A 14,133-nucleotide genomic window follows, 5' to 3' on the forward strand; every position below is an offset into this window, starting at 1 on the left:
AGGCAGACATTTGTGTCTTGCCGTCTACAGGGTGATGCTCCCATCACAGAGCGGGCTCTCTCTGTCTCTCTTTTCCTGTTGAACAGAGTTAACTAGGGCCGAGCTCAGGAAGCAGAGACCATCGCTTCTTCGACGAGCCCCAGTTGATTCTTCTACCTCTTCAACCCCGACAGGTGCCCCCAGCCTCACAATTGTGAGCATCACCCTTAAGACGGGGAGAAACAAATGTCTGCCTCAGGGTGACCGGCGAGCTGGCGCTTCTGGCATCTCCTCGCTCTTATTGGGTTTAGGTCATTTACTGGCTTACGTTCTTTTTCCATTTCTCTTTCTCTCTTCTTAGGAGTATATAGTATATAGTATAGTGTTTTCTGGAACCTTTCCCTGAAAGAGCAGAGGCAGCGAGGGAGGCATTGGAGCTCACTCTGCCAGTCAGCTCCAAGCCAGTGGGTCCTAGAGCTGCATGTGGTCAACCAGAGGCATGGTTCTGGCTTCTAGGGTAGAGGCTTGGGGGTGTCCCCAAAGTAGCCGGTCGTCCTCTTGTCCCTGAGGAGCCACTCATACCCCTCAGAGCCTCATTGGGGGCCTCATCTTGGATGGCCACTCCTTTTGGCTTCCCCAGAAACGTCCACGAATGGCAGCGTGGGTTAGATCAGGGCTTGGCAGACTGCCGCCCGCGGGCCAGATTGGCCTTCGGCTTCTGCTTGTTTTTGTAGCCCCCAAGCTAAGAATGGCTCTCACGTTTTTAAAAAGTATTTTAAAAAAAAAAAAGAAGAAGGTGCAACAGAGACTGTGTGGCGTACAAAATCGAAAGTACTTACAAAGTGGCTCTTTATAGAAATCGTCATGCAGCAACCCCTGCTACTCGGTGGTCCTGAGGCTACCTTGTTCTTTACCAGAGCGGTGTTTTCCAAACATGTCCTGCGGAACATTGGTACCTATGAGTCACAGACGAGTGGAGAAGAATCCTGTGGTCTGATGGGTTAGCCAGGATTGAGTGAGTTGCTCTAGTACAGGCCCGCAGAGGGCGCTTACAGTTCTGTCTGTGTCACAAGTGTTTGGATGTAGGTCGTGTGCCCTCTGTGCCACTAAGCACCTCATGGACATGACTTCATTCAGTCCTTAATCACTGCCATAGGCTGGTATTATAATCTCCATCTTATAGGGGAGAAAATGGAGACAGAGTAAGGTCTTTTTTTTTTTTCTTTAAGATTTTATTCATTTATTTATTTGAGAGAGAGACAGCAGCAGAGAGAGAGGGAGAAGCAGGCTCCCTCCGAGCAGGGAGCCCAACAATGCAGGCCTTGATCGCAGGACCCCGAGATCATGACCTGAGCTGAAAGCAGACACAACACACTAGGCCACCCAGGCACCCCACACAATGAGGTCTTGACCGTGATCTGAGCTAGTGCTACACACCATGAGGTCAGCATTACTTGCATGTCACAGGGGAGGCAGCCGAAGCTTCCTGGAATGACCTGCCGCTCCCACAGTTGCCGAGTCCGAGGCGAGTCCACCTGATGCTGGAGCCTCTGCTCTGCCTTCAGCTGGTTCTCCGATCTCCAGCAAGGGCCAGGATGCATCTCAGCACGTTTGGCTGCAGGATTCTTTCCAGGGAGCCCTCAGGGCTGGGATTCCTCTGGACACAGTCTGTGAAATGCTGCGTCGTGGATCGTTCCATGGTTGCCTCTTTCCTGAGCCACACACATTGCTCCTTTGGCTGCTCCTCTCTCCCAGGTTCCTCCAGGAGGGGGCGCTGCCCTGCTTCTCGTGGCGTCTCCATCTGCTGGTCCCCATCCGCATCTCACCCTGCATGGGTCTCTCGGGCCAAGCTTCCAGCAGTGGCACTTAGAAAATTGAGCACTGCGAGACGGAGCAGAGCCAGATCTGTGGTGAATTTCATTGTCGTAGCTCAAGAGCCCTTGTCCAATTCTTTCATTCTCATACCATAAAGAATACAGTTTCACAGTTGGCTGCTTTAGCTAGAGATTGATTCTTTGCCACCTGTTTCATTTCTGGGTAAAGTTTGCAAGTCACACTTTCTCGACCTCACTGGAGACCTCCCGTTCTGAGACTTTGAGTGCCGTGGTCAGTATTCTGACTTCGTACGGACCTCATACTGACTTTCTGATTCCTGTATCTTAGGTCACATCAGAAGATGTCAACTCAAGTATCAAAACCTTCTTTTGTCCCAACGAGACCTACAACGACATGGCCACACTCTTCTTCAATCCCCAGGAGTCTGCCATCCTTCAGCTTTTCCACCAGGATAGTGAGTATCTGTGAGCCTGCCCGTTCTTGGGGTGGTTGATCTTTTTCTGCAGGGAACGGATAATGATTCCTCTGCCCCTGTTGTTGGCCTATAGACACAGCCAGGCTTACCCTCAGTTCAGAGCAAACTAGGACTTTTCCTTTGTACTAGCAACCCAGACAAGGCCGGAGTGTCTGCCTCCAGTGTTGGAGCTGAACCTGTGGGGTGTGGAAGGACCTGGAAGGGGTCAGGGCAGCTCGGTGGGCCTTGGTGGTGTCTGGTGGTGGACTCACGTGGGTTCTTGCGTCGCAGGTACTTTCAGCCCTGTCACTCTGGCCCTGTTCTTCGCCCTCTATTTCCTGCTCGCGTGTTGGACCTACGGCATTTCGGTTCCAAGTGGCCTTTTTGTGCCTTCCCTGCTTTGTGGAGCTGCTTTTGGACGTTTAGTTGCCAATGTGCTTAAAAGGTAAGTGTGCACGTGTGTGCGTGTGAGCATGCCCGGGTGTGGACGGACGCAAGTGTACGAGCCTTGTGATTCCAAGCCGCAGTCTCGGCTTCTTTCTTGCCCAGCTACATCGGCCTGGGCCACATCTACTCGGGGACCTTCGCCCTGATCGGTGCCGCAGCTTTCCTGGGCGGGGTGGTCCGCATGACCATCAGTCTCACGGTCATCCTTATCGAGTCTACCAACGAGATTACTTACGGGCTCCCCATTATGGTCACTCTGATGGTGAGTGCTCCCCTTCCAGGCCTGTCTCCAGGGCAGGGCCAAGTGCACCCCCCCCCAGCAGCTTCTTTTCGAGTCTTTGTTTTGTGTTTCAGGTGGCCAAATGGACAGGGGACTTTTTCAACAAGGGCATTTATGATATCCATGTGGGCTTGCGAGGGGTCCCACTCCTGGAATGGGAGACGGAGGCGGAAATGGACAAGTGAGACCGCGCTTTCCTTCTCTTCTGTTCTGCTTTCAGAGCTTATGATCTTGGGCTGTGAGGGCTGTGGGCATCAGGGTGGGAAGTGGTGATGAAGATGCTGGGGTGGGGGTCCGGTGAGCCGGTAGATAGCTACAGGAAGTGGCTGGGTGTGGCGGGGAACTGGGGGATGGAGGTGGGTTTGGTGTGGTTCCTGCATCGTTGGGTGTGGCTCCTGTGGCCTTCTGGAGGGATCTGAAAGGAGACTCAGTCGGGGTGTTCGGACTGCACGCTTCTGCCGGGGGTCTGCTGAGCCCCATGAATGAGAGCCAGCCTGCGTCACACATGCCCCACGAAACGTCATGTCATCAGGGATTTTTCTGGGCATAACCGCCAGCTTATCCATCAGCCCACAAATGGTTTGGGGCTCCTGTATGGGGGGACCCCACAGGGCCCTCGTGGTCCAACAGAGGGATCAGCAAACTTCTGTAAGGGGCGGATGGTGAATATTTGTAGCTTTCTGGACCACCTGGCCACCATATCACTTCCTCCGCTCGGTCGCTGCAGCGCGATGGAGCCGGAGGCGACACGCGACACGTAAATGAGCGGGAGAGGCCAGGTTTGACCTGAGGCCTGTGGTTGCCACCTGGTTTAAAGGGGCAGCCCAGACTTTACTCTTTTCTTAATACTAGGAGTATCATTAGCAGTTCGGTGATCATATGAGGAACGTGCCATGGGGGGCTCAGGAGATGGTGGCTAATCACCGGGCAGGTCGATGGGGGTTGTGGTGAGGGGACATCTCGTATCGAGCTGAGGAAAGGCCCACCAGTTTGGCAGAGCAGGGAAGGGCGTTGGCACAAGCTAGAAGTGCAGAGGAATGCGTGTGTTCAAAGAACCATTTGAGCTGGCTCAGAAGAGGGAGTGCGGTGGTCTGGGCCACCCAGGGGAGCTGGGGCTCGCTCCTGGGATACCACGGGCTCTCTCGTGAGGCGGGACGGCTTCCCTCCGTCCCCCAGGCTGAGAGCCAGTGACATCATGGAGCCCAACCTGACCTACGTGTACCCGCACACCCGCATCCAGTCTCTGGTCAGCATCCTGCGCACCACGGTCCACCACGCCTTCCCGGTGGTCACGGAGAACCGCGGCAACGAGAAGGAGTTCATGAAGGGCAACCAGCTCATCAGTAACAACATCAAGTTCAAGGTACAGCACCTGAGAGGAATGGTGGGCGAGAAATAAGCCGCTCTTTGACGCACGCGCTGACCTGGCGCCTGCCACACCCCACAGATGGGGGCACTGGTGGACTCTCAGGGAGAATCTGCTTCTTTGTTCTGTGCGGCAGGGAGTGTAGACATGGTAGCGAGTGTGGACGTCGTTAGACCGTCAGGACATATGTCCTGTCTCGCCCCAGCAAACGCGCAGATGGATTTTTTGTTCTAATCACCATTTCTTATGGCGTGTAAGTGGTATCAGGAGGTTTCTAGGGTTGCCTGGGACAGAAGTGGACTTTGGCCTACTTAAGACAGAAAAAGAAATCGGCCGGAAGCTGCAGGACTGACAGGAGAGCTGGAGGATCAGAGGTGGCCCGCCGGGTGTGCAGGCGGCTCGCAGTCACCCTGGGGTGTTGGGAGGCGGGGGCGCTAGCTCTGACTCCTGAGTTGAAATCCAGGTGCGGGCAGAGTCCCTCAGTCAGGCTGTGAGCCCCTGTGGCTCCGGGGGCCAGGGCACCTGCGTTTTCAATCCCTCCATGCCGTGGCATAGGAGAGCGGCTGCCCCTGGAGAGTGAGGGGCTGTTCCCATACCAAAGGAGTAGGGAAGCTGGGCAGGCAGAACCTGCGGGGTCTACAGGCCCTGAGGTTCAGAGAGCAGCCCTTCTGCCCTGAGCCACCGTGAAGATGCCCTGCACTTCCTACGTCGGTAGCGCTCGACTCCACTGCCGCCCGCATCCTTGAGCCACGTGGATGCTGTGGGTGTGTGCCCGTGGCCAGCCATCTGCGGCCTGCCTCGTAGAAACTCCTGTCGCTGTCACCCCTCCCTACGCCCAGAAATCCAGCATCCTGACCCGGGCTGGCGAGCAGCGCCGACGGAGCCAGTCCATGAAGTCCTACCCATCGAGTGAGCTGCGAAACGTGTGTGACGAGCACCTCCCCTCCGAGGAGCCTGCGGAGAAGGAGGACCTCCTGCAGCAGATGCTGGAGCGGAGGTGAGGGCGCACCCCACCACTGTGCGCCCCGCCCCCGCGGCTCCCCGAGGGCCCTGAGCTTCCGGACTCGGGGAGTCTCTTGGGGCAGTGGGGGGTGGGGAGCGAGAAGCAGTCCTGCTGCGGGTGTGCTAGGCAGCGTCTGGTTTCTACGTAACAGATACACTCCCTACCCCAACCTATACCCTGACCAGTCCCCGAGCGAAGACTGGACCATGGAGGAGCGCTTCCGCCCTCTGACCTTCCACGGCCTGATCCTGCGGGCGCAGCTCGTCACCCTGCTCGTCCGAGGCGTTTGCTACTCGGAAAGCCAATCAGTGAGTCTCTCTGCTCTGTGCCGAGATTCGGGAAGGCACAAGGGTGGTGCGAGCACAGCCCCAGTGCCTCGGGGGGGCCGAGAGCTAGTACTTGGGGAGCCCAGTGCCGGCGGCTGGCTGTGCTGCAGCGTGTGCAGCCCCACAGCCCCCTGCTGTGCTCGGTGCCTCCCGGGGGACTCTACCGTGGGGGGGGGACGCCCCCAGTCACACTCCCCTTAGTCTGTGCACTTGCTTGTCAAGTGTCCTTTTGGCTTGGAGACTTTTTTTTTTTTAAGATTTTATTTATCTGTGAGAGAGAGAAGGGGCAGAGGGAGAGGTTGAAGCAGGCTCCCCATGGAGCTCATAGAGCCTGAAAGGGCTCGATCCCAGGACCCCCGCATCATGGCCTGAGCCGAATGCAGATGCCTAACCCGCTGAGCCACCCAGGCGCCCCAAGCCTTTAGACTTTTTTCTTTCTTAAGTTTTTATTTTTATTTTTTTAAGATTTTATTTATTTGTCAGAGAGAGAGAGCACATGCAGGGGGAGCACCAGGCAGAGAGGGGTGGGAGGCAGGCTCCCCGCTGAGCAAGGAGCCCAGTGCGGAACTCGATCCCAGGACCCTGAGATTATGACCTGAGCCGAAGACAGACGCTTCACCGACGGAGCCACCCAGCTTCCCACCTATAGACTTCTAGTACAGTTTGTACACTTTGATTTCTGGTATAAACGAACTTTTTTACAGGCTTTTTTTTTTTTAAGTTCTTCCCATTAATTCTTTTGGAATTTTCCCTTTTTTTCCTCCTCCCATTTGGTTCTTACGGAGAGAAGGGGGGGGCGGGTGTTTTGTTCAAAGTGGTCCCTGTAGTGACCTGAAGACCCACCCATCCGCACACACTTCAGCCCCTTTAGAAGGAACCTGAAAAGGTTGTGCAGAGACCTCCCTTCCCGAAGGACTCTCCTGGCTCAGCTCTTGCTCCTGGGTGGCCGTCCAGCTGCCCAGTGAGGGCGCAGGGGAAATCCAGAAGACTCGGGATGCAGGGCCGTGACAAAGCTGCTTTGTCCGATGAATTGCCACAAACCCAGAGGCTGCAAAGGACAGAAACCTTTTCTTTTCACAGTCCTCAGGGTCTTACTACCAAGTGCGCAAGTCAGCAGGGCCTTGATCTCCGGAGGCCCCAGGGCAGGATGGCTCCCTGCCTTGCTCGTCTGTGGAGGCTGCCGGCCGTCCCGGGCCCTGCTTGATCTTAGACAGGTCCCTCCAGTCTGCCTCTGTTGTCACGTGGTCTTCTCGCTCTGTGTCCTCTTCTCTTCTTAAAAGGACACCGGTCGTTGGTCCTAGGGCCCAACCTAGGGCCGTCTGACCTCATCCGAACTTACTCGCATCTGCAGAGCCGCTGTTTCCCATGCGGCCATGGGCACAGGTAGCAGGGGTTAGGACTCAACACACATCTTTTGAGGGACACACGTCAACCTAAGACCTATTAGTTCTTCTCCCACTTAGGCTCCAGGACGAGCCAGGTCCGTTTTACGGACCAGGAGAAGCCGAGTCAGAGAGAGATGAGGGGACTCCCTGAGCAGGGCCCAGCGAGGCCCCACTGGGAACTGGCTCCAGACCAGGGCTTCTCACGGCAGAGTCCCCGGTTCCGCACCGCCTCGCGCCAGGTGACACCATAGCCAGCGGTGTGGACGTAGAGGGGGAGGGGCTGTAAGTGCGCCCCTGCCGGTGGCCGTCCTGGGTGCAAGGACCTGTCTCTGTTGGGATTGCAGAGCGCCAGCCAGCCGCGCCTTTCCTACGCCGAGATGGCTGAGGACTACCCGCGGTACCCCGACATCCACGACCTGGACCTGACGCTGCTGAACCCGCGCATGATTGTGGTGAGCAGGGCTGTGCCTCTGGGGCGGGGTTCTCCTCCGCATGTTCACGCCTCATCCTGGCTAGGGCGCCGGCGGCCGCAGGTGACTTGTGTGGTCTTCTCTGCAGGATGTCACCCCATACATGAACCCCTCGCCCTTCACCGTTTCACCTAACACCCACGTCTCCCAAGTCTTCAACCTGTTTAGAACGATGGGCCTGCGGCACCTGCCTGTGGTGAATGCTGTGGGAGAGGTGAGTCCAGCTTCCGGCTGTGCCCACAGCCACACCTGCCTTCCAGAAGGAACCCTGTCCCTGCTGTATGCGAGTCAGGCTTCCCAACCAGCAGGGTTTCTCGGCCTAAAAGCTCTTTTGTAGCCTTTGGAGGACCTGTACCTCTGCTTCCTGCGTGTTTCTGAAGCACACTGTTCCCCTCGGCCGGCAGGTGTCGCCAGGGTCACGGCTGCTGCAGAAGCGCATAGGCCAGTCGTCCCCAAGGTTCCTCTTCTTTACCCTCCATCAGGCCTGCGCCTCCTGGAGCAAGGGTCCATTCCCCACCCGTTCTGGGGATTTATGACATTAAATAAGAGAATTTCAAGCAAAATGCTTAGAAAGTATAAAAAAAAAATGCTTAGAGTCTTTTAGAAGATCCAACTGCCTACAATTAGTAATCCGTGCTGCAGACTTTCCCTTTTTTTTCCGAACTCAGTTGTTTTTTTTTGGTACACAGTTATTGTTTGGTTATTTAAAAAATAGAAAAGCAAAATACAAACAAATGAGTACCAACCCCTTATTTCTACAGAGGTAGCTACTCTGTCTTCCCAAGGTAGCTCCTTTGTCTTTTTCCCTCTGCACCTACAAGTAGAGATTTACGTGCCGTCTTAGCGCGTCACCACTGCCTGTACTGTTTAATGCCCTGGTGGCTCAGACCTTTCTGTGGCAGGAAACACTCACTTACAGTGTTTCCGTGGGCTCGACTTCATCCCCGTGGCCGGCTGTCCAGTTGCTTATCCAACCCTCCCCTGCTGGGGGCCGCGTAGTTAAACGTCACTGCCGATCACCCTCTTGAGGCTTTTGATGTCTGTCACCAAGTTGTCCTCCAGGGCATGAGAGCTCTGTGGGTGGGGTCCTCGGGCAGAACGCTGGCCCTGCCCGGCCTGCTCTTCTGTGGGCTTGGTTGCCGTGGGTCGGACTATTCCTTGAAACAGCAGGGCGGTTCTAACACGCTTCCTTTCGTCAGCGAGACGTGAGTGGCGGCGGCTGCAGCCTTGAAGAGCTCTGTTTGCCCGCCCGCCGGCGAGACATCCCGCAGCCTTCCTCCCTTTGACCCCATCTGCCTGGAGATGGCATCAGGCCCCGCACACTAAGGGCTCAGCCCCACACGACTGCCAGCCCCCACCCTGCCACTTCAGATGCCAGTCAACAGTCCAGCTTGTCCCCTGGGTTTCTGGCCAGGTGGTTGTACTTTGGGGATTCCCATGACCCTGTGCTCCTAGAACTCAGGCAATCAGTTTACTTACCAGATGATGGGGAACCACGAAAGGATGTGATCCAGGAACGGCCGGATGGCGGAGGTGCGGGGGCAGGTGTGGAGGAGGGGCGCCAGGCTTCCCCGCCCCCTCCGGCACCCCACCCTCCTGGCACCGTCCGTGTTCGCCAGCGTGGGGCTCCCCATACCCCGTAGTTGAGGAACGTCATCGGGGGCTTTGCCGTGCACATACACGTGATCGGTCACATCATGGCCATGCTGACTGAGTCAGCCTCCGGCCCTTCCCCGCCCACAGATGGGGGCTGCGGGATGGGGGCTGCATCCTTAGGGCCTTTCTCACAATTTTTTTGTCATGCACATAAGCTCAGGTAGAGCTAAAAGGGGCTAGTTATGAACGGTAAAGGACGTCCTTCCTCCTTCCTCCTTACTCTTATCACTTAATTCTAAGCTTTTAGAGCTTTACGCCAGGAGCCGGGGTGAAGACCAAGTACATGTGTACTGTTAGAAGTCACGCATCACAAGGACCCAGGTGGTGCTGAGACCTGGTATTTATGAGCTGCAGCGGGGTCGCGGGGCCTCGGCCGCTCGGGAGCCTGCATCGGTCTGTGTCCCTTGCATATGTGCTTATAGCCAGCGGCAGGTGGTGGGAACCGAGAAGGCTAGTGAGCGTGTGTTCTGTTGAAAACTCAGAGTTTAGCTGGCCCAACTAAAACTTCTCTCGGAGCTGAATTTGTCCCATTAGCCTCCAGGTGACGAGCCCTAGTTAACCTGTCGATCTCCCGTCACCTGGAAACTGGAGATTCTCGAAGTACACAACGTGACTGGCTTGTCATGTCTGTCCCAGCACTCTGCAGGCCTGGCCTCTGTTGCCCCTGCTTACGGTGATGCGCCGGGTCGGCCGTGTCTGCTTCCGTTCCTGCCCCAGCAGGTTTGCTCTGCAGTGACGGGGGTCTTTTCCTCCTTGTCCTAGATCGTTGGGATCATCACTCGACACAACCTGACCTACGAATTCCTGCAGGCCCGGCTGCGGCAGCATTACCAGACCATCTGACAGCCCGGTGTGGCCTCGCCGCCACATGCCAGCCCGCCCTGTCCTGGGGCTGCCCCGGGGAGGGGGCGGCTCGCTCATGCTTCGCCGCCACAGCTGGCTGGGGCTGTTCAGGACACTGAAGATTCCCACTCACCCACTCACTCGGAAAGCCTGCGATCATCGAACACTTTGGCGGTCAGCGGTCCTGGGGATGGTATGTTGGACCTTGAGAGCCTGGGCCTGTCTGATCTTCTCAGCAAGTATCTTCCTGTTCCCTGTTCCCTGCTCTCTTGCCGTCCAGCCTGGGCCCCGGCCCCAGGCCCCTCCACCCGACGCGTGCCAGGACCAGAGGGGGCATCAGGCCTCAGCCACGGGGGAGTGATGCCCAGAGCAGTTTTCCTGCCCTCTGCTGCTGCTTTCCTAGGGAACCCAGGTGTTGCCTTAAACTGTAACAGGAGGGGCTTTGGCCAAGGCAAGTGCTGGGGTGAAAGCCAGTTGCAAAATTAAGGGAATTACCAAATTTAGAGACTGAGCCACTAAGATAACGCATGTGTCGCGGGGGCCTTCCTGCATTGGGACTCTTGACAGGTGCCCAGTTTATTTGAAGGGAAACACGGCTTCCGGGGGAGCTGCTGCTCTGGGCTTGCCTCCTCAGAAGCGCCGCCCTCCAGAAGCACAAGTCCCATGGACTGTCCCTGAAGAAGTCTGATGGGACGGTCCAGCTTAGAGCCGCCCCAGTTTTTAGCAATTCCCGTGGCCCATCCCCTTGTCCCTCCCCTCTGCACCGAGTTACTGACTTCCCATGAGTTCTTCCGCGTCTTCCTGGAGATGCAGCCACGGCCCAGGTGTCTCCACCTCGCCCCCCCGCCCCATTAGATAAAAGGGCACCCTGTGATATTGCGTGACCCGACTCTGGGGAATGATACTGTTACATCTGAGACGGGCAGAAGCCAGTCCTGGGCCACTGAGCACTACAGGAACATGATACGGCCTAGAAGCCAGATTAGGACAGAGCAGATGGCTTATTCCAGGAGGAGGGCGTGTGCCCGTCGCACACCTGTCTGACCCCCGCCACTAGCCATCCCCAGCCCACTCGGGCCCAGCCATGGAAACTGTGCTGCCAGGGGACAGGGCTGGGAGGGACCCCCACCCGCACGTGCCCCAAGGCCCGAGCACAAACCCTGGAAACGGAGCCTCTTTGTCTCTCCAGGCTGGGGGCCCCCAGAGCGAGCGCTTCGTTTCGGCTATTTTGCACTTACTTTCCTCTCAGCCTCTGGGCCGGCCCTCTGATTTGCGTCCACACCCTAGGCCTGGGGTCGGCCGCCCGGTGGCAGATGTGCTTTGGGACTCAGGATGGCGTTTATTTGCATTTAAGTTTGCGTCGGGTTTTTTGGTCAGCTGTGGCAGTTCCCGACAACATGGGCGCCTGCCCTGGACAGCGCTGTCCTCTTCGCCCTCTGCCTCGGGCCGACCTCCATTGCCAAGACTACCGTGCAGTCTGCGAGCGGGCGCCCGTCTCGCTGTGGCCGGCCCAGGTCTTGTGCTCAGCCCCCTCTGCTCCGCTAAGTGAGGTGGCTGCTTCAGGATCTTTCCACCTGGCTCCCCCTCCTCCCCCAGCCCATCCTCCCCATTTTCTTATCTCTTTGACCAAAAATACTTTGACTTCTAAATGTTTCAGCTTCCTTGGATGCATTCGACCTGTGAAATGTGGATGGGGGCCCCCAGTAAGTAGTTGGGGAAATCACAAGGACCAAAAAGGCAAGCGCTTCTGAATGTGATCGCGTTCAGCCCGCCGCCTGTTCATTTTAAGGCCGCACCCAGGGCGAGGCCGCGGTACGGTACTTGTTCCTTTTATCCAGAGGGAAACCCAAGTCAGGAGAAGTCAGAACCGCCTGTCACAGAAACCGAATCCCCTCTCCCCTACCTCAGTGAAACTGGCAGGACTAAGGTCCTGCGGGGGGTGGGGAATGTCTGGCCTCCAGGGCTCTGGGGTCACCAGCTGTCTGCCTCGAGGCTGCCCTGGGTGAATGTTGTTGGAATTTACCGCCCCTGCACTTCCGGTCCCCAGACACTTCATCCCCACTAGACTAGCCCAGAGGTGACTGGCAGAACGCACGCGCCTCCCTCTGCATGAGCTGACTGCACGGCCACGAGGTCCCAAACTCGGGCCCGTCTGGAAAGGCACGTTGCTTCTTGTCGTCCGTGGGCGTCTGCCCTTACCGGATTAGCCCAAAGAGAACCACTGCCCCACTTGTAACAAATAACTGGAAGCCTCACTCCTTCGATAGTTAGAAACCCACGTTGTCCATGTCTCACCTATTACCAGCCCCGTCGCCCCCTGGCGGTGGGGTACGCCCACACGCACAGCCGCAGGGGGCTCGGGCCGGGAGGCCGGTGTTCCGTGTGCCTGCCCGTCTCCCACTAGGTGTTTCACGTTCCCCAGCTGAGGAGCCTGGGAGGTAGTGAGCCAGAGTCCCTCCCGACCCTGGGACCTTGGCGCTCCGGAAGGATTTGCTCATGACCTTGTTTAACAAACGGTTCCTGGCTGGGATGGACGCTTGCCTGCTTGCTTGACATTTCTGATGCAAAATTGTGTGCTGACACAGCCGTAGGAAAGAAAGCAAGCCCCTGGAAAGGCCGGAAGCTCCGTCCGGGGCCCTGTAGTGCCGATGTGCAGTATTATCCCACAGCTTCCGACCGTGGCAGGCTTCCTTTCTGTTCGCACTGTTGGTTTAGACAGTAATACTAGCTAATTCTGTTGTGTACATACATTGTAATTTTTTTAATTTGTAAAATTCTATTTTTATTTGAACTTTTGGAACTTGGAAGTTCTCACTGTAACCGTAACATGTCAGAATAAAGTGTCTTCATCTGTCTCCTTTAACCTCTTGTCTCCATGGGGCTGCTTGTGGAGTGGTATGTGATTTTCATTTTACGCTTTCCACAATGTAAACATCACAAAGCCAGAGAGTAGACTGACAGGCTCAGAGGTCTCCTTCTAAAGCCTTGCCAGCAAAACTTCATTCCCTGGGGTCCACCTGCTACCGACTTAGTCCTTAGCAAAAATCACGAAGTTCCCAGTCTTCTCCCCCTTAATCAATGCCACGTGATCTCATTTGCAGATGCTTTCCTCCCCTAAAAACCTACCCATTCCCTCAGCTGCTGCTGCCCACAGCAGGAGACGGAGGAGCTGTGTGTGTTCTGACAGTGCTGTGTTTAGGAGTCTGCCCCACTCACAGGCTCCCTGATACCCAACCAGAAGTACAATCAGTGCCAAGGCTGTAGACATTTGGGGCTGGCTTCTGTGCTGCCATCCGTCTCTGCTCTCTATTTTGCCAGGAATCGGATTTTCTTGGTCTTCAGTTGATCTGCCTCAAGTTGCCATCCCACCAGCACTAGAAATGGTCTCCGTCAGCGCTGCCCCCCTCCACCTGTCCCCGGGTTTCCTGAACTCCAGGGACACTATTGGTGCATTTGGCACTGTCCGTTCCATTTGAGGAGGACCCACCGTGTCACGGTGACCCCTTGGCAGTCTGCCCAGTTCCGCACACTTCCCTCCTAGTAGCTCCTACTCCCCGGACCTCAGGAGCCATGTTTGGACACTTTCCCGTCTGCTCCTGTCCTGACCAATCCTTTGCTTTTTGGTCCACCCCCCACCCCTTTCTGTGTTCAAAGTCCACATGAAGAAGAGATTTGTTGGAAGTGGTTAGATTAGAGATTTTTTAAAAAGATTTTTATTTATTCATTTGATAGAGATCACAAGTAGGCAGACAGGCCGGCAGAGAAAGAGGAGGAAGCAGGCTCCCTGCTGAGCAGAGAGCCTGATACGGGGCTCAATCCCAGGACCCTGGGACCATGACTTGAGCCGAAGGCAGAGGCTTTAACCCACTGAGCCATCCAGGCACCCCTAGATTAGAGATCTTACCCCACCCCCACCCCCGCTCCACTCCCTGTCAACTCATTTCTGGACTCCCCCTTCCCCTATAAAGAGTGAATGACTATTTACTCCCCCTTTTCCTGACTTCTATGCAAGAATAAGACAATTGGGCTGATGTTAGAAAGCATGGACTAGGCCATGTCCTGCAGTGGTGCTGAACAGACATTGACCT

The 14,133-nt window shown here is 56.2% G+C and overlaps 1 protein-coding gene across 2 annotated transcripts in view; it reads left to right on the forward strand.

Moving 5' to 3' along the window:
• CLCN6 (chloride voltage-gated channel 6) overlaps positions 1–12,908 on the forward strand; it is a 30,769-nt gene extending 17,861 nt beyond the window's left edge. The window contains exons 14-23 of one of the 2 annotated variants that reach the window (XM_059375580.1): positions 2,143–2,269; positions 2,561–2,714; positions 2,819–2,978; positions 3,071–3,177; positions 4,173–4,359; positions 5,202–5,359; positions 5,517–5,673; positions 7,421–7,528; positions 7,635–7,760; positions 9,965–12,908. In XM_059375580.1, coding sequence (XP_059231563.1) covers positions 2,143–2,269; positions 2,561–2,714; positions 2,819–2,978; positions 3,071–3,177; positions 4,173–4,359; positions 5,202–5,359; positions 5,517–5,673; positions 7,421–7,528; positions 7,635–7,760; positions 9,965–10,045 — 1,365 coding nt within the window. In that variant the 3' untranslated portion in view covers positions 10,046–12,908. Of the gene's footprint in view, positions 1–2,142; positions 2,270–2,560; positions 2,715–2,818; positions 2,979–3,070; positions 3,178–4,172; positions 4,360–5,201; positions 5,360–5,516; positions 5,674–7,420; positions 7,529–7,634; positions 7,761–9,964 lie in introns of those variants that run through there. The other variant, XR_009399558.1, reaches the window with a different exon arrangement.
• Positions 12,909–14,133: the final 1,225 nt, after the last annotated feature.

The sequence above is a fragment of the Mustela nigripes genome, chromosome 14 (genome assembly GCF_022355385.1).
Source record: "Mustela nigripes isolate SB6536 chromosome 14, MUSNIG.SB6536, whole genome shotgun sequence".
In the NCBI taxonomy this organism is placed as follows: Eukaryota; Metazoa; Chordata; class Mammalia; order Carnivora; family Mustelidae; genus Mustela; species Mustela nigripes.